Consider the following 19,842-nt stretch of genomic DNA (forward strand, 5'->3'; position numbering starts at 1 on the left):
AAGAGGCCCACTGGGAGCCTGAAGACTCCGGATCTTTTGGATTAAGCTACAGTAAAATATTCCATTTAATTAAGCATATTTTTGTATAATTAATCTGCACAGAAAGCATTAATTTACCTTGCTATCTCAGATTTCCCCAGAGAAAAACTTTACAGTTCAAACGATCCCCACATCTATCGTTACAAATCATCGTACCTTAATAACGCAGCCTCCGAGTACAAAGGGCTTCCCACACACTCCTTCTAATCAAAACAGAAATGCTGCCACATACAGCATGCACACGAATTCCAGCCTTCAGCAAAAACAGATCCTGCCACAAGACACTCGGTAGAGCCAATCTGTCAGCACCACCGAGGCTCTCTCCATTCACAGCTCTGGTGTTTCACATGTGTCAGCAACCGAGGAATCATCAGTACGAGCCAACTCAACCACAACCCCACTGACTAGGCAGTCTAGTTTCCCAGACTTGCCTCATTTGGAAAACCGTTCCCTAAAGTCCTGTTCTTATCTATTAAAATCAAGGCTGTCTTCCACTTCTATTAAGACTGCACAGGTTTTGCCTGGTGCACTTAGAGATGTGCAGCGCAGTGTGTACAGAGACGCCTACTTGAGCACCAGCTTTGTGGATTTGCCTGGGAGGAGGGAAGAAGTACTCCACAACCATAGCAACTTGGGGATTCATTTCATGCAGCCTCCCCCAACCCTCCCGGACCTGCTGCTGTGTTGAGAACAATTGCACCAGAGAGGGAGGAGAATTCAGAAGGAAATATTTAAAATCAAAAGGAAAAAGACATCTCAGGCCTTGAGCCCATGCTGCGTACCATACACTTGTGCATTTTTAGGTCATCTCCACCCTGCAGTCAAAGCTGGGCACATGCACACAAGACACGGTCACAGGCTTGCACAGTGTCACAAGCAATGTTTCCCCAGCAGCTAATCAGTATGAGCTGTGGACTGGAAACCTCCAGAAAGATGTTTTTTTTTGGATAAACAGAAATGAACTTTGGTTTGTGCTGAAATGCGTCTTTGTTCTTGCCTCCTGACTAATCAGTCGTGAGTTCTGGATAACCCTATACCATCTTCCCACAAAATAAGTCTGGTCTATCTTAGAGGGCACAGTGGCATAATGAAATAACTATTCCCTGTAACAATTTGTGCCTCAAAAAAGCACAGGAATTGCTGTCAATTTGGTCAGTATTTACTCTTACTAGCTGCCATTTGTACAGGTGAGAACATCTTTTGGCAGGACTGTGTGTGTAAGGCTCGTTGCTTTTAGAGAAGGGCAACAGCCTGTCATCCACAACCATGCTGCTATAACACAGGGGCATCTGCCTTAAGACATGTACAGAAATAGTCTTACACACTGTTACCTAGTTCGGCAAGGGCACCAGTGTATCAGAGATCAGGAGGTTCACACTCTTCAGTTCCTCCAGGAATGGATTTCCAGCGTTGAGGGAACAATCCTGAAGAAACGCAGGGAATATGAAGTTCAGATTCTCCCTCTCTCCTTCTCCTGCATGAGAGTTTCAAACTGTCCTTTGATTTCAGAGAATTTGCCACTTATAGTTAATTGTTATGTCATTGTGTCTGGAAGTATCCACTTAAAAAGAAAAAAATTAGTTATCCACTTGGAATAATAGATAACAATGTACTATGCAGACTTTCTAAAAGCACCATCCCTGCTTTCAGGAGCATATGTGCACCTGGGAAGCGAGGCAGGGGAAGTAGCAGGAAAAGACAGCCTAAGTTCATATATGAGGAGAAAACTGGGAGCGTGCAGGAGAAGGCCTGAGAAGGAACCAGGGTTAGAGGCTGAGCACTTGGTGAATGATAATTCTTTTCCAAGTCTCAAGATTTTGACTGACTGATTGACAAATCTGGATAGAACATCGATTATACATCTGCATACTCATTTGTTTTCACTGACATGAGCTTTCCAAACTTTTAATCAGCTTGATGAAAACAACATTATTTCAACTTCCTTAATACTTCACTTTCAAAAGCTACAACAAAAAATGGCTTTTGGTCCAAATACTGTTTTCTTCTAAATATTCCAAAATGTGCTGGAATAATTGTTACTGCTTGACTGCAAGCAAGAACAACCCTATGCTGGATGTACCTATGCATGAGAAATCCCACGGTTTCCCAAGCTCCATGGTTATCATTAAAAAAAAAAACCCCAAATAGGTGGTAAAAAAAAAAAAAGAAAGAGGGAGGGAAAAACCACTTCTGAAATGCATTAAGCAAATGTGCACTCATACACAAAACCTACCTACAGTATGGTACTTCAGGAATGTAATTTATAGTTTTGGAGAGTTGTACATGACCAAAGGTTATGAGCCTCTCTTGCAGCAAGACCTTCCTGCCTCTTCTGTGAAGCCCACACTGAACTAGACTGGAGGTGGGGGAGGATGATTACCTACTGTTTTGCACTCTAGGTGGGGATTGACAGGCAGGCTTTCAACATCAGCCAAAAAGTAATCAGCAATTACAAATTGTATTGTGTGACGAAAACCACGCCGTGCACATGTGGAGCGTTCTGGCTGCACACACTCTCCTCGCCAAGAGTTAATGAGATAATTTTTCTCCTTGGAGGCTACGCCACTGCTAAATCCAAGAGTAGAGGCAGCCTTTGCACAAGCAGTACCTCCCATAGAGCAGGCCCCTGAAACAAAACATTACCTAATTGTAGGCTGCAACTCAACAACTACAGCCAAGAAAGGCTCCTCCTCTCTCTGACAGTAACTGCTCGCAAGTGGGATGTGTTATTTGAACGTGAGAAGTTCCAGGATCCGTGTGCATACTTTAAAGGCTGTTTACATCCCTTCAACACGTCTTTGGAGGGTGGCCTTTCTCCGTTTTGCTTTTGATTGTTTCTACCCCCTCCTCTTTCCCTCAAAGTATCGTCATTATTATTATTATTCTAACTGCTATTCCTTAGCCTGATTAAGGCGCTCTGGCTATAGGAGGTATTTTTAATTTTGGTTTAATAAAACAAAATAACAACACAGCAGAGAACCCTCGGGTCTTTGAGTGGATTCAAGCAAAGCTTGACGTTTTGATCATGCCTGCTAATTGTTTCTAGCCAGGTCAGAATAAAATGTTTAAGGTATTTAAGCCTACGCCTAACTTAAAGCTAGGAGTCGTGACATTATCTTCAACCGGATGGTGCCTCATCATCTGCATAAGTATCTTGCTGAATCAGTAAAACAGTGCAGGAAAACAACCCTCATGCCTGCTAATACTTGAACTTCTTAAGGTTTCTTATTGAAAAGCACTCCCCTGAAAATGAAATCTGAAACAGGGTCAGCAGAGACTTTAAGAGGATTTTGTAGTCAGCCTAAGATTTCTTGAGGAAAACAGATGTAGGAGACAATTCTCTTTTTTTTTTTTTTTTTTTAAAATCAACTAAATTAAATCAGTAAGGACAAATCTTGGGAATGAATGCCCCATTTAGGCTTGTTCTATTGCACAGGCAGAATGGGTGGTCTGCAAAACAGGTTAACAATTAACACTAGAGGGATGGCTCTGCCAGCATTTCCCACTGAAACCATTTACAGACTGTATGTAAATCCTGACCCTCACGAGGACAAATTTTCCAAGCTCAAGTTTGAATTTTTAAGTGTTTAGCAGCGAGTGTGGAGGTCAGATTTTCAGGAACTTGGGTCCCATTTAGACATTTAACAAAGGTTCAGATTTTTGCAAGTCCTTTGTGTAAGTAACTGAAGACTTCTGAAAATTGGCTGTGTTACAAGAAGCAGTTTCTGTTGCAAGAAATAACCTTTACTTAACCTGGTTCATACTTAGTAACACAGACAGAAGTCTGATGTATTTCTGCACAAAATTGCAAGAGTCCAATGCTGTAATAATCTATCAAGATGTTATACATCATGAACAGGTGAGGCTTTGCAACAGGGCAACACAACATTACAGCAAGTGAACAGGGAGATCATCCCAACCCTTAATGTAGCAGAACAATGGAGTAAACATGCAATTATGCCCACCAACAGGCTGGGGCAAGCATTCAGTCCTTTTCATCTGCTCCCTACAAATGTACAATAAGGTGAAGACCTCCATGCACCTCAAGCAAGTATAGGCTTAAGCCTAGCTCAGCATAAGAGCGCAGGAATCATTACTTTCTGATCCCTGGGACAGTCTGCTTGACTCAAGTGTTAGATGTGAATTTACACAGAGAATAAAACACATCCTGAACTTCCTCACACTGAGTCAAAACTCCCAGTCCCTCCTGCCCAGCTTCCCGTTCAAATTGGTGACCCATCCACTGCTGCACTTTCATCTAAGTTGCTTGCGATGGATGACCAACCACCCTCGAAAACTGTGTAGGATAGAACGCTTAGGGGCTTCTCCAGCATAATTTTGTTCTCACAATGCATGTTTGCCTGTGCTAAAAAAATAAAATCCTGAAAACACCAAGCCAAACTCTGAGAAAAATTGCTGGGCATGTTCTTTTGTAATTTGTAACTCAGAACTATGAAATGCTTTTATTGCTTCAACTACAGCAGTAGCTGAAGGTCATAGAAAGAAATTAGGGTCCCATGTGCTAGTGGCAAAGGGTCAGGGAGGGGACACACTAACAGTTATTGGTAGATAAGAGCTACTTAGCAGTCTATCATCCCCCCATCGTGGTTCTGCAGTGATCTTTCTATGTTCCTGACTGAAGTTAACAATAGTTCTGAAAAGTTCAGAAACTCTTTTACCTTTTACAGCATGTTTAACACGGGATTTAAGCTCCAGTTCCCGCATTTATTCTTGGTCAAGTCATCAGTTCCTTATAAACACTTAAACAGTTGAAGGGCTGCAATCTAAAGGACTAATGCCTCTTCCCCTTTTTTTAGACTGATCTCACCTCATTTTTAGGGACTTCCCCTTGACTATGTGCATGCCTATAATATTATTTCTAGAGAAAGAGATAGATACATGCGCCGCACTACACGTACCAGCTAAAGGTTTCTCAGTGCTCTCGGCAAATTTAATCCTGTCACCCTGGAGGATGACAAGCCTGGTTGGGGGCCACTCGTCATGGAAATTGGAGAAGAAGGGTTGGCGCTGCAATGGAAAGCTGGCTTCAGACCAAGACCAGCAGAGGAGATGTGGTGTGAGTTTTCCTGGACAATCGCTTCTCCTTCTGCACTTCGGCAAGCCCTCTCCCTCCTTGGAAACACACACACGTATATACAGGTAAGGTATAAAAATGAGTACTCAGTTTGCATACCTATTTGTATTTGCACAAGACCCAAAGGCAAAAAACTTTTAGGGCTCCGTAACTGACAAAATTTCCACTTGCCAAAACACTAAAATTCCATTTTGTAACATGGCATCATGGTGACCAGTCTGTCACAGCCAGAGTACGGTATTTATTCATCCTTAAGTATTTCAAATTCTCAGCAAGTTTGCTGAGCACACGAGGTCTGTCCTACTGCAAGCTTAGGAGGATTCATCCAGATCTGGATTCACATGGAGGGGTATCACAGAGAAAAGATGAGACAAAATGAATAAAGTGGAAAGCGAAGGAAGGCTGAAGTTCCTTTTTTCTTTTGACCAGATGACCACCAGAAACACAGGATATCTTCAAGTTCAGTATAATAAATTCCTAATACCCATATGTTTGGAATTCTTGCTACTGTGACCGTTTATTGCACAACTTTTATGTGCAGCACACATAGTAGGGCTGCTTGATTTTTTTCACTGCCTGTTTTTTTCCCACTACTTCACAGAAAAAAAAAAAGGGGGGGGGGGGGGGAGAAAAGGTAGCCACCTTGCCTTTGCCACAATGGGAGGTGACAGTTCATGCCACTGTCTCAGGGTGTGATGACCCAAGAGCAGCCCCAGCCCATGAGGGACATTGGTGCTCCTGTTAACGAGCAGTGAGCAAGAGGCAGTAGTTTGAAGCACAGCCCTAGGTGTCAGTTATTCTACCTTGTCAGGAAAGAGTAATTAGAGAATAACTCCCTGTTGCCTTCAACTCTCTTCTGCCACCCCCACTGGTCCTCATCCATCATCATGAAGACTTCACAGTGGTTCATTATGAGACGGCTGCCTTTCCAAGGGAGGCACTGAGAGGAATTTTCCACTTCTCCCTCCCTCCCCCTCTGCATGGCAGCAATCTCATTTCATTACAAGCCCAGGATCCTAATGTCAGTGGCTTCGGGCATCTGCTAGTAAGGAACAAGCAGTTTCCAGGAACAGGAGACACGAGTGCATTAAAAAACTCTTCCAAGAAAGAAAACCCATCACACGTTCCCGATAGGGAAGGTGAGCAAAAGGTAAGGGCCCGTGAAAAGTTGAATGAAATCCTGGAGGGAGAGGGGGCCCGTAAAGTACACAGTGAAAGCACTATCAGGCAGGATGAAAGAGAGCAAAGAAGCCTGGGCAAATACTGGTTTACCTACAGGACTTTAAGAAGAAATGTAGGGCAAATATGTATTTGCACATATAGTAGCAAGAGGCACAAAGCATTTCAAAAGCAGTGAGAATATTCGGAACAACTGAGCTCAGATACATTGCAACAGCACTGGGTTCTAACTCTGCCCATTTTGGTGGTTTCTCCTTCAAAAGTAATTGCAAAATTTCTCTCTGCATGAAATGGCAAGACGACTTACCTATTTTAGTAAAGCACTCAAATTCTTGTGTATGTGCGTGTATTACATGTCTATACAAATATTGCAAAGGAGAAATTTTCATTATTCCAATTTCTTTGAGCTATTCTAGCCTGGTTCAGAGGATCCTCCAAAAAGCTGGAAGTTTTTAACAGCCTTCTCAGTTTAAAGAAAGCTGTTTGCTAACTATATTTTTATAGTTATACATATATTACACATATATATAGCATATAGTTATATGCTAAACTAAACTTGCCATGTTCTTTCTTCCAGATACATATTGTAAATGGGGCATCTTTCCAGACCTGGGGTAGGAGTGTCCCAGTCGCTCAAGAGCTGCCATCAGAAAGCACTGAACTTGTCCTACACTGAGGACATGTAATACTGAACAAAATCACTAAGTTCCTCTCTTGAGGATATCATCCTACATCTAACGTCACCTATTTCTTTGAGGCTGGGAAACAACATTGTTTGAAAAAAACAACTTTACTTGAAATAAAGATTTAAAATCAGAGATATTAGCTCATTTATGTTCTGAAGGGTTTGAGAAAAATCGCATTTTAGGGTAGGAACTGAACCAAGGCAAATCAAATTAATTGACGTAATGGCAAGAAAGTTAATCCTTTTGTGGAAGCTGAATGTTGTGTGCTCACTAAAAGTATGTTTCTGAAACTCCAGGTTTGTACAATACTTTTAAAGTAATAATTATAATTACACAGCAGAAGATAGACTGTGCTACTTGTGTGCTCACTGATGCCAGAACTACGCACTAAGCTCCCAAACAAGATAAAGTTCTCTCTGTGGATGTGATTGGAAAAAAAAAAGGCACAGGTCTGACTTGTTTGGAGTCAGCTTGCTGTGAGAATGCCAAGTGAGAAAAGATTCAGGCTAAAAACCTGTCTTTCAACAGCTGTTAGAACATGTCAGGAATACGCAGAGGATGAATGTATTCAATTTGTATAAGAACACTGACAGTCTGAAACTATGGAAAACTGAGTAATAGCAGGATATCACATGCTAATTTATCTAAAACAATGACTACTAGGCAAAGGCTAAATATCACATGATCGACTCCATGACTTTTAGTTCCAAAATTCTGGTCTAGATTTAGCTCTGTTAAGACAAATGATTTGTTCCTTATTGAGTCCCTTTAATAGAGGTCTGAAGAGGAGAAAAGGTGGATTGGATAGGAAGAGAGAGATCCAACCAAAAAGCTTGACACTTCCTAGCTTGTGGTATTTTAGTGGAGCATATAAACACGTCAGTGAGATTAGACGCCCCTGCTATCCCTTCACGCAGGCCCTCAGTGCCTGTATTTCCCCATTGAGAAGCTGTGAGAAAACTGTTAGCGAAAAGAATTCGGTGTTTCACTACTGCTGAGGCAGGCAGTTTTTATGCCTTAACAAGCCATAGGAGGACAAAAAAGTGCTATGCAAACCGATCTACTTCTCTTGTGCACATAACTTGTGCACACAACACAAACTCACTTGACTTGCTAAAGAGAAAAAAGAATTGAAAATCAAAAAAAAACCAACTTTCTTATTATGCTCTCACCTCTGCTTTATAAGGGAGGCTATGATTTTATTTCTGGTATTCTAGGGTTGTAAAGCCTGGTATTTGGTAAATTTTACAGAAGGTGTGAATCTTGTTCAACATTAAAGAAAAATCTAAGTATTGTAGTCATTGAAAATACATCATATTTTATTATAGCCTAATTGCACAAGCGTGTTTATTATACACTATTAACATGATTACTAGATGTAGCTAACCAAAATTTATAACAAGCTTTGTAATATGAAGGCTTCTTCATCACTAATACTATATTCTTGATAGATGTTGTGAATTGTTGTGGGAATGCTGAAATTCATTCCTTAACAGCACTTACTAGTGAAAGGATTGTTTACAAAATTAGTGATGGAGAACTCATGTTGTCATCTATCTTTGGCTTCTCAAGGAAACAGCTTGTTCCTAGGAAAGAAGTCTTTACTCTTTAGTGTCTGCATTGTTTTCATACTCACACATTTTAAGTGGTCACAGTATTCACTATTTCTTTTTTCTACACCAAGTAAAATTAGGAAATGTTATTAGCCTTGTTTTAGTGAGGGGAACTGGGCCACTCTGATTATGCAAGACATATCAAAAGTTTGTAGCAACGCAGGTAATAATAGCCTGATAACTCAAGCTACTGCCATAATCACTGGATCTCTTAAAAACCCACAATTATTCCATGTACCTGTTCTGTACTCCCAGGACTTTTACTCCTTTGGCCAGCTCAGCTGGCAAGAGCTGATATTGTCAGATACTATGACTCTCTAAAATGACATAATGCCAGAATACCCTAAATAGACAAAGAAGAGACGAATTTAATACTGCTTCAGTTAGGAAATATTAATTAAAACAGTGATCTATAACTTTTCTCTGGATTATTCCCTTTGAATATAATGATTATCACATTGATCTCTGAGTTGCTCTACTGTATCTGTTCTTTCACACAGATTACTGTGTCTGGAAACTCATTTGGTGTCTGTGCATTACAGAATATAGCTCCTAAAGCACGTAAGCACCTATCACTGGGGAAGTAAAACATGTGAATTACAACAGTGCATGCACGGGCGTCACCCTACCATCATGTGCAAGATTACTACCAGAGGTTAATCTGAACATGGATTTACATTATGATTAAACATATTTTGAGAAAAAGCTTTACAAGAAATACTTACAAATTGATTCAGTGGTAATAATACTTTACTGATCCTATTTTTTGGACCAGTTTCTTTAAACTCTGTGTAACACTGGTTTATTAAATGCTGATGCGGTAAGACAGCCACACTACAATATTGAATTATGTTCAACCACATGCTTATAGTAGTATGAGATAAATTTGTCAACCTAAATTCACAGAACACAGGCTCTGTTGTCTTAGAACACAAACTGTTGTCCAACAGGTATTTTGGTGTTATTATTTAAAAGGCACCATCAGCAGCAAACTTCAAGCCTCATGGTTACTTGAAAGGCAAATGAAGCACTATTTCTGAAACAGAATGCAGTTTCTGGCATCGTCTCTCTATTGAAGCTGGAAATCTAAAGAATGACAGTACTGGCATTATATCTTGGGATTCAAAGAAAGAAGGAAAATCTGTAGTTTTGCTAGTCAAATGTATAAATCTGATGTTAGCTCAGTCAGCACAGATCAAATTTCACTACTTGCGCTGCAAAGAAACACTCTTTTGGGAGGAATAATAATTCTTTCAAGCAATGTTCTCAAGTTGGGCCCAGGAGAAGGAATTAAAAATAGCAAGATAAGACTGATGACAGTAGTTAAGTTTCTAACGTAACAGTGGGAGAGGCCAGTCTGACTCATCAGCAAAGAAAAGATAACTGGAAATGGGAGATTATAAGGCCACACTCATTCCCACACAATTCCCAGACCTCCTAGTAACTCAATCTGAGCACCATGAAAGCTAAATAAAGATATAGCTAGTTTTTATCTTAACTGAAGAAGCTTAATAAGCTATCCAAACTGAAAATGTAAATTAAAACTCCGGAATGGGTATTCTAGACAACATTCACGCCCTGCAAATAGGAACAGCAAGTATGTCTCAGGTCACAAAACTAATAGGCTCTCACAGTACCTCTCTGCATAATAACATGAGTGATGCAGCTGCTGAAGAGCTCATGTGATTTTGGGGTTTTTTGTTTTATTGAGTTGTGTGTGATGCAGCTCCGAAGTCCATCTAAGAGATACTCCAATAAGCATCTTCTTTAGCTGGCTTAGGGGAGTCTAGATACTGATATCTAGAGGTCACAGAAGTAACATTGCACTACTGTATTATACTTACGCAGATTACGTCTACACAAAGGCATAGAGGGATAGCAACAAATTGAAGTGTAGTGGTCTTGTCAGTTAGCCTAAGGATAGACTAAAGCCTAGAAAAAGAAACAAGGAAAGGACGGTATTGAAATTTAACTCCTTACCCACTCTGACAAATTATTTAGCCCTTCACACTTCTAGAGATTGTTGAGGAGATCAGAAAAATAAATCACCTAAGTAAAAGAATACACACCTGTCTCTGTCGAGCTGCTATGGTTATTGTTTCTACTTCAGAAATATCAGAAAGACTGTATACCAAATACCCTAGACTACCAAAGGGGAGAACATAAACCTAAAGAGATAACTCATGCTAAGTTTTAAAAAATAATAAACCAGAAGTACCTGAAGTGAACCAGATTAATGAGTTGTTCCCATCCTGAACTGGGAAGGTACCATAGCTGCAGGTGACCTAGACTTAGAGAAACCAGGATGACAAAAGGAGACAAGATGGGTCCAGGAAGGGGGGTTCCTAGGATAAGGACAAATAGTCTTAGACTTTGCTCAAAAAAAGTGGGCCGAATAGGAAAAATATCTACTTGTAAAAACCAACCCAACAAACAAACAAAAAACCTAGACACGAAGTATAATAAAAGTCTCAAAGGACTATGTCTGGTCTAAAGAAAGACACTGTAGTTTAACAGCAATTGTTTCATAGTCTCCAATGATCCATAGGTCTGAGACTGCCAAAAGAGGGTTTAACTCCTTCGCACTGTTCTCCCTAGATGCCCACCCGGGTATCCTGCAGGGAAATCTGGCTGTCCGGGCAGGAAGCTGTAGGCACAGGTGGCTGGGGCAGATTCAGGATGTTTTTAAAATGGTAGGAAAAAACAGACTGGGAGAGGTTGCCTTTTCCAGGCCGAACAGTGGGAAATACTTAGTTTGGACATTTTTCTGCTAGCAGTAGAAGACATCAGCTTAGAAGATTAATAATTTTTTTCTCCTACTAGATCTTTATGGTATCCAGTTGCAGTCTAAACCAGAGAATGACCATGGTACAGCCGTACAAACCATGCTGCTAGAAACGTACATGTTTGGAAAACCTGGCCTCCAGAAATCTTCCACGAGCTCCACGAAACCTGCTTGCTCCACCAAAGCAGTGCCAAAATTGGTGGGGTAACAGAGCAAATACATTTTGATGCTCTTAAACTGGGCAAACACTGCAAAAACTAGATAAAATTCTTTACTGAGAAATTACCACAAAATGCAAGAATTTTCCTTGTCTATGGAAAAGGAGATCAGAAGCCAATTTTGTGACCAAGCGCTTGTCCTTTGTAACTGTATTAAAAAAAGTAGGCATAGTATGCCTATTTATAGGCACAGTTTTAAAAACGCTGACTAAAGTAGTAAGTGCAGGTACATCAGCAACCAGCAGCCATAACCAGCTGTTAGCCACAGAACTTTCCAGGTAGTTCTATTTACATGGGAAAAATATTCAATACTGTTCAGCACTTCTTGACATTCCTGCTTTTATACCCACCCTCTCTCATGATGTCTCCTGGAAAATACATGTAAACATTACTTTGTAATGTAAAGTTTTACTTAATGGCAGCTTTTAAGTCTTCTGCCAAAAACATATCCATACACAAATGGAATACATAGGCTTTGAATCTTACTCAGTTAAATTGAAAGCGAAGACTGAACTGCATTATAGCTGAAATCTATAGATATTCAACATTTAAATACTAAAACCAGTTGTATTTGTCAAAAAAGATTTGTTGAAGCTGTTAAATATTAGGTATTTTTCACTCAAAAGATAACTTGTCTTCTCGAAGAATGAAAACACCTGTAGGAGATACAGAATACTTCCTACCCTTCCTATCAAAGGAACAAGTAGCTGGGTACACATTAAATCCTGTTGTCTCAAAGGCATTTTATTCTTTGTGCTTACAGTCCTTTTCTGAGTACCCATATAAAGGAGAAGGAAATATCAAGCTGGTATTAAATATATAATATCACCTGAACTGCTGTATTGGGTATAGTCCAATATCCATTTACGAAAGGCAAATGCTTGAAAAGGGAGTGCAAGACACAGGGTGAAATCTTTCTCTGGTGTATTCTCCCAGCCTCTCTTAATCAACAGATAATGAAAGCTCCGAGTTGAATACTGTTTCTCAGCCATTGCGGTTAATAGTCAGTCAGAGATAGAGCTCTTGCACAAAGTTGTCTAATCCTTTTTTATGAGTATTTTTATAAACTGGTGGCCTTTACTGATGACAAATGCCACACTTTAAGGATGTACTTCTGGCAAAAGGTGGGACATTCTATTTTGATTGCCTCTTTTTCCAAACGTTTTCAGTCAACATAACTAACATTATCTTACTCTGACTCTGTTTTGTGTCCATTCTAATCCTGTGTATCTTTTTTGAACTATAAAGCACCTGTGCTGTGTTCAGAATGTACCATATGGGTTAATTCTCTGATGGCACAACTTGTTTTGTTCATTTCCTTCCTTACAATCACCAATATCCTGTGTGGCTTTCTGGCTGCTGTTAAGCATTTGCAATGATGTCTTATCTGTCAACAAATTCACTGTTGATTATGGTTAGAACTGTTGTTCTCCAGAGCCCCACGTGTACCCTTTCATAGTGAATCTCTGACATCGAGTATCACAAGGTCTTTCTCATTCTCCATGCAGACAGGCAAAACTTTGATGACGGTGGATGATTTTGTAGTATCAGGAAGCTTGTTATTAACCTCGCTGCTCCTCTCCATTTCCAGGTAATTTTTAAAGTCAGCTGAGCACTGTGGGCCTCACCAGAGATTGTTGTGGAAACCCTCTGCTAACAGAGGAACCTTATGATCTGTCCCTATGTTTCATTTCTGATCCCTTACTCGGTCACTCTGCCAGGCATCTTGGATTTTTAAAGTCAAAAACTTCTTGAAAGCTTCAGTATATTATGCTGACCTTAGACCAAAGAAAGCCCATATACATATCAGCATGTTGTAATTTTTAGACAAATCACAGCTGAGATAAAGGGAGTTAAAAGGTATCTTTCTTCCCCCATATTCCTTTCACCTGTTATACTTTTCCAATAGGGTTCTCAAAACCACAGCTATGGCAAGACTAAACCTCCCTGGAGACAGCACATAGTGCTAGCGAATAGCTTCTGAAGATTCAGGATACAATCTTCTGGTCATTGCACAGGTGAGAACGAAGACTTCCTCTTTCAGCACCTTCCACAAGGTCTCATCTTCCATGGTTTCAGTTCAAAAAACCCCTTCCAAAACAACAAAACCCAAACCCCACCACCACCACTAAAAAATCCCACAGAACAAGTGATCATTTTGCCTGTGATTTATAGAGACTGTTCATAGCCTTCTCACTGACCCCCTCTCTCCACTCACAACTCTCTCAGTTTTGGAAATCTCTTGTGACAGAAGAAAAATGAAATAAAGTTAGCTGCTGCAATGTTCCGTTTGCCAAACTAAAAACTATTCATGATATAAAATCCTCAACTAAGGCATATGATAATAATATCTTCCACAGCAAATCCTGATTACCCTAACAGTGAGCTTGTATCGTGTAAACTGCCATGTCCCAGACGATGCTCTAATAAAGAGCATGGTGTCAAATTCACAATGCAAGCTAATATGCGACTGTAACCAGGCGAACAGATCTTTGGTGTCATTTTGTTCATTTTACAAAATACTTTTTAATCCCCACACTTCAGTGATTAATAAGCCTCATGTCACACCAGCGTCTTCTAAATTTTAAAAATAATGAAAGTGAAATCTAAAACTTTCTTGTCTTCTAAAATAAATTCTTCCAAATTCTCATTTAATTTCAGAGTCATAGTGTCAGTCTTACATTGTAACAACAGGTCTTCCCTGGATTAAAGGTACTATTTTCAAGTAGCATTCTTGAAGACAGATTCTTTTCTTTTCCTAGCCTTTTTTCCCCATGTATTATTTTTAGAATAATGGATCTGACATGCTAGCAAAGCTAACCTGGGATTTTGAGGGGGAGAAATCAGGGTGGGTTTTTTTTTTTTCACATCTCCTGAAACGTGGTGCTTGCCTGAATCAAATTTATTTTTAGCTTCTTGGCAACAGAAAGATGCCAATTCCTGTTTCTGTTGGTGCTTTCAATACTTTTAGCTTCTTATCGCAAAGTAATTTCCACATCTCTAGTGCACAGTCACCTTATGCCCTTTGTGGAAGCCTGCTTTCACTCATCTACAGCACTTGCATCCAGTTTGGTTTAGAAACAGGTTTGCTGTCTTGATCTGTCAGTTTTAAAGTTCATGTTTAAGAAATAGGACTTAAAAAAACCCAAAACATTGACGCCACTAGCTGAAAGAGTAGAGAAAGAGAACTTTGCACCTCCAATTCATACAAGAGTAATTACTTTAGAATGTTTTCATATGAAAATTAAAATTGCATTGTTTCTTTTTAAGGCATGAGCTTCTAAAATGGAAAAGCACTATTATTTGTGGAATAACTGACCTATAGTCGTAAGACATAGTATTGTCAAAAGCCAATCTTACTGGTAAATATAATTGTTTCAGAAATTGTTGCATTTGCTGTGCTTACGGAAATAGAATGTTAAATTCTCCACAGAGGAGTAGGCCTTCTCCATTTCTGCAGGATATGATAGAGTTTGGATTGACTCAGCAGCAGCTCTTACAGTGACTTCCAATCTGGGACACATCTTTATTTCCAATCCAGATGAAAAAATGCTTTTTCAAAAAGAAAGTAGGTCACAAGATACAGCAATTACTCTTTAAAATATTGGAAAACATACTTTTTCACAAGATACACACAGCGTACAGTTTCAGCTTGTTACTTTCAATATTCACAGTAAAATACTTTTGAAAAATAATCTACTTAAGTGCAGCTTAGAGCCATCAAGTGCCGGTTTATTTTGTTCTGCAGAAATATTTATAAGATACCAAATGCCACCTGAATTGCTCTTTTTGTGTTCAGAGTTGCTCAACCAGTTGTGCACTACATCAATGCTGAAAGAGATTTCTTGGAAAGCTTGAAGCTTCACAGTTTTCATCTATACCAACTGAAGCTCTATATGAAAGAATAAACGCAAAGCTCCCATGCTCTAGATCTGCAGGATAAGACACTGATCATCAGGATAGCTTGTATAGTGAAGATGCCATAATGCCCTTTGGGTTCAGGATATTCATGCTGTACAGTAAGACTTCCCTATTCAGACAGATTGTTCTGAATGTTTACAGTCACTTAAATTTGTGGAGAAGGAACAGTGAGGAGACCAGTTAGCTTGATCTTGTTGATTCCTCCATCCAGGATGCAGACCCTTGGGTACTTGTTTTTCACTAGATGGGCTGCAAACTGAAACAGATATATCATTAGCACACTGCATGTTATAGTCCTTAAATCAAAATAACTTTATATTAAGTAAGGCAAGTTAAACAAAAGAAAAAATTATCGGACCCTGGAAGTTCTTCCTTTGCACCAACTAGTCCAACACAGGAACCCAGGCCTGTCGAAACAGCTGGGATGAATTTGGTGGTCGTGAAAGTGATAACGTGGTCGTGAAACTGATAACCCTGAACTTTATTTATCTCTGCTTAGGCAGGATTTTTACCTCATTCTAACAGGATTATTTAATCTCAGAGTAATCACTGGAACCCCTCTCAAAGCATGAATTAACAGATATTTTTCTCTGCATTAGTCTAACTCCCAGCTGTTTTCTGTTTGATGGTATAGTCATTTGCTTACCTATCAAACTTGTCCAACATGACGTGATTTCACAGATGTCAGATATGAATTTGGGGTCTAGCAGCTGTACTCTCCCCCCTACAATCTGCCCATAGGCAGGTTACATAGTGCAAGCACACACACACACAAGCCAGTCCTTGAAAGCCTCTCTCCTCAATTAATTCTTTCCATAAACCAAACACAGCAGTTGCCAGTCTCCATGTAGCAACTTAATGAAAAGTTGCTACATTGATGAAGGAACAATATTTTGCATACCAAAATAATATTAATCATTAAAAACAATCAAAGGAACAAAAATTACGTATCAAAATATCAAAATCAAGAAACAAAGGAATATTTTGTGTATCACATGTCAAGCTTGCCTTTTAATACTGACTGCAATACATTAAAAAGCAAGCCACCAAAATGGATTAATCAGAGAGAAACTATAATAGTTTTATTTTATTTCCAATAGCTGTGAGAAAGACTGCCCTGCCATCCCAGTCTTTGAGATTGTTGCTTTATACTTGATTGACAAATTAGTACCATTTGCAAAATCACTGAGTGCTTCCGAATAGGCTATGTAAAATATTTGTAATTCCCTTTTTGACTCTTTAAAATGATGTGATACTATTCCAGAACCTTGTGCAAGCACGATGTCCAAATAACTAACTTTGCACAAACAACTAAATTACTAACTCAAGAACAGCAGTAGGCACCCCATCCAAACTTAGCACATGGGATTTCTTTTTACATTTACATTCCTTCTAATTACCTGTGATAGTATACCAGATACTAAGGCAGAACAAGATGTACCACATGATTACCTGATCAAGTACAAGTCCTGAAATAATCTCTTTAACAGGTAAGAGTTCATAGTAGCAAAGTTTTAAACTCCTTCCATAGCCAGAACTTTTGCTTCACACTGAAGGTATTTTATATATGGAAGGAATTTATTTCTGACCACTTATGTGTCAAACAGATACTGCATTCCTTTCTGTGTTTCAGGATGGGTTTAACCAGGGAGTGAGCAACTAGTACATGATCTGTAACCACTGGGGACTTGTTGAGGCAGAGTAAGAGGTCACAGTGGATCAGTCAGGACATTTTGGCTGTTATGTTTGTTTCAGGTACTTGCCTAAGGAAGACCAAAAGGAAGTGCAATCATCTCTTCCCCCATTAGTTTGGGTCAGTCAGTACAGGATTCAAAGGATCAAATGAAAAAATCCCCACAATCAAAAAATCAAACCAGCTAATAGTAAAGTTAGACCATATGTGGATGACAGTTTTCATGAGAAAAGTAAATGCCATGCTTTTAGAGAGGCTCTGTGATGCAAAGGTGGTGTAATACGCACAGAGATATCACTAGGAGAGTCCAAGTACCTCTCGCTATAATCTCAGTCCATAAAGATGTGGTGTATAGTAAAACAGAGACACAGGTATTTCTCTTTGTCAAAAATAGCACTCAGCTGCGCATACCATGAGCTACAAAAATAGTATATATTCCTAGTGAAATACTCCTACCACACATCTCTACTTCATATGTACATATCTGTCACCTCACAGTGCTCTCCATCTGTGACTAAGGGATAGTGCTCTGTCTTGGACATCAATGCTGCTCATAGCTGGCAGAAATGAAAAATGGCAACAAGCGTTCAGACTGACAGAAAGCAGCATGTTATTTGCTGAGTACAACGTCCCATGTATCAGCAGAGAGGTTCCACTCTCCATCTACTGATAATTTTACACTTCCGATAATAAACTGCGAACTCTGCTCCAAGTTTTTGAATGCCTTAGCCATAATATAACTACCATTCCATGTAATCTGAAAAGAAAATATGCAAACAAATGCTTTGTATTTAGAGTTTGAGCATTAAGGCCTGTGTCCCACTGTACTTTAGAACTGCTTTAGTAACCAAGGTATGGCTGGAAATAAATTTTCTTCACTGCATATGACAAGAGATTCCTTTATAACCTCATGGTGAGGAATCTCTCGCTTCTTGCAGGGCCTCTGTGAAGCAAGCACTGCAGAATCTGTGGCTGTTAGCAAATGACAGGCAGGAAGCACATGAGCACAAGATGATATACCACAAGATGAACTGCTTTTTTTTTTTTTTTTTTTCTTTTAAGTTGCCACAGAACTGTCTGCAGTTGTCTACACAGCTTCGGTGAAAAAGGCTGCAAATACAGCTCAAAATATTGCATTTGAACATCCAACCAGGGAAAATTCAGTGAGCAGGGAATGTACTACTATTGGTACCTCACTACTATGGGAATTAGCTGCAAGTTAGGGGCCCAGAGGCATACACATTGCCATAAGCTGAGAGCTGCCATCAAACTCCAAATATCAGTCTCCAAGAGCTTTGCACATACACCTGTCTCCACACTGCAAAGAAGAAAAGAGTCAAGGTTTAACTCATAGGGTAACAGGATTTGATCCGATTAAAGACATTCCTAGTTTTACCTTCTGCCTTCTCACATTGTGTCACTGAAAGTAGAAACCGTAACTTTTGGTAAAGAGTTGATTTAGAAGTAGTCTCTTACTAGCATTGCAGTCTTCCTAATCAAAGCTTTGACTTTTTATAGTTCTGTTCCTCAGTACATGTTTGTGCGTTCCTGTCCCAGACAGAGGAGTCCGTCTGTCACAGATAAGAATGGGAACTTGTTCATCATGTTTCTGAAATGTTCCAACACCACTTGGTATCTCTCCCTGCCAAAATATACTGTAATGAACCTAGTATTTTCAAAACACATGAAAGTGTTATTTCTGGCATGCGCACTGATGGAGGGGCGTGAGAGGAAGGACTATTTGAAATAGCTACATAGACTTCCTCCCCAACGTGACCTTCATTTATTTCAAATATCAGTAACTTAAATCCAAGAAATTAAGAAAGATGACAAAATTAATGTTTCCTAAAAAGTTGAAAAAATGAGTAATACAAAAAGAGCAGTTTCACGTGTCAAAAAAAGCCCAAGGTGCTCTTCTGAATTAATGCCACAGACTTTCTACAGCAGAAACTGCCACCTTGGACTTCACACATGGGCTCTATTTCCTTTATAAATGCTATCATAAAGTGTCAACTAGAAGTTTAATAACAGGCACCTGAATACACAATTTGTAGTCCACTAAACCTAATCTACAGAGGTGCTCTTAAGACAGAAGATAACATGGAGACAAGATAAGCAAATGGGTTACATCATCCTTAGTAACATGTAAACCACCTACATTTCAAAGAGAGATTTACTGAAACAAGTAGTGCACAATTAAATTTCCATTATACATTTCTATTTTAAATAGAAACGAACCTCTGTCATTTACAAGTACATTATACTTTCTCAAATTTATCAAATGCTTGTGTTGACATTACTTCTGAGATATATCTGTTTCCCCATACCACCCACCAACGGATCACAGCCCCCTGTAATGCTTCTGTTTTCATTTAGACAACAACACTACTTGGGGGAAACAGAATTATGCTTATCTGAGGTAGAGGATTAAAGGGATGCCACAAGACTTCAAGGTTTTTCCTTTCTGCATCAGGTGGCCTTTCCTCAAAATGTACTTCCTAAGAAAGTTCAGTTACTGTCTTTTTACTGGCTGCATCTAGCATTTAAATTGAACTTCCTCTTGCTACTGTCACAGCAAATATTATATATGAGAGGATGAATATGTGAGCAACT

The 19,842-nt window shown here is 39.4% G+C and overlaps 1 protein-coding gene across 9 annotated transcripts in view; it reads right to left on the reverse strand.

The window, feature by feature from the left end:
• Positions 1-1,364: 1,364 nt before the first annotated feature.
• TBCK (TBC1 domain containing kinase) overlaps positions 1,365-19,842 on the reverse strand; it is a 129,879-nt gene continuing 111,401 nt past the window's right edge. For 8 of the 9 annotated variants that reach the window (XM_075149703.1, XM_075149706.1, XM_075149707.1 and 5 more), the window contains one exon: positions 15,112-15,792. In XM_075149703.1, the coding sequence (XP_075005804.1) occupies positions 15,682-15,792 (111 nt within the window). In that variant the 3' untranslated portion in view covers positions 15,112-15,681. Of the gene's footprint in view, positions 1,514-15,111; positions 15,793-19,842 lie in introns of those variants that run through there. The other variant, XM_075149708.1, reaches the window with a different exon arrangement.

The sequence above is a fragment of the Calonectris borealis genome, chromosome 4, assembly GCF_964195595.1.
Source record: "Calonectris borealis chromosome 4, bCalBor7.hap1.2, whole genome shotgun sequence".
In the NCBI taxonomy this organism is placed as follows: Eukaryota; Metazoa; Chordata; class Aves; order Procellariiformes; family Procellariidae; genus Calonectris; species Calonectris borealis.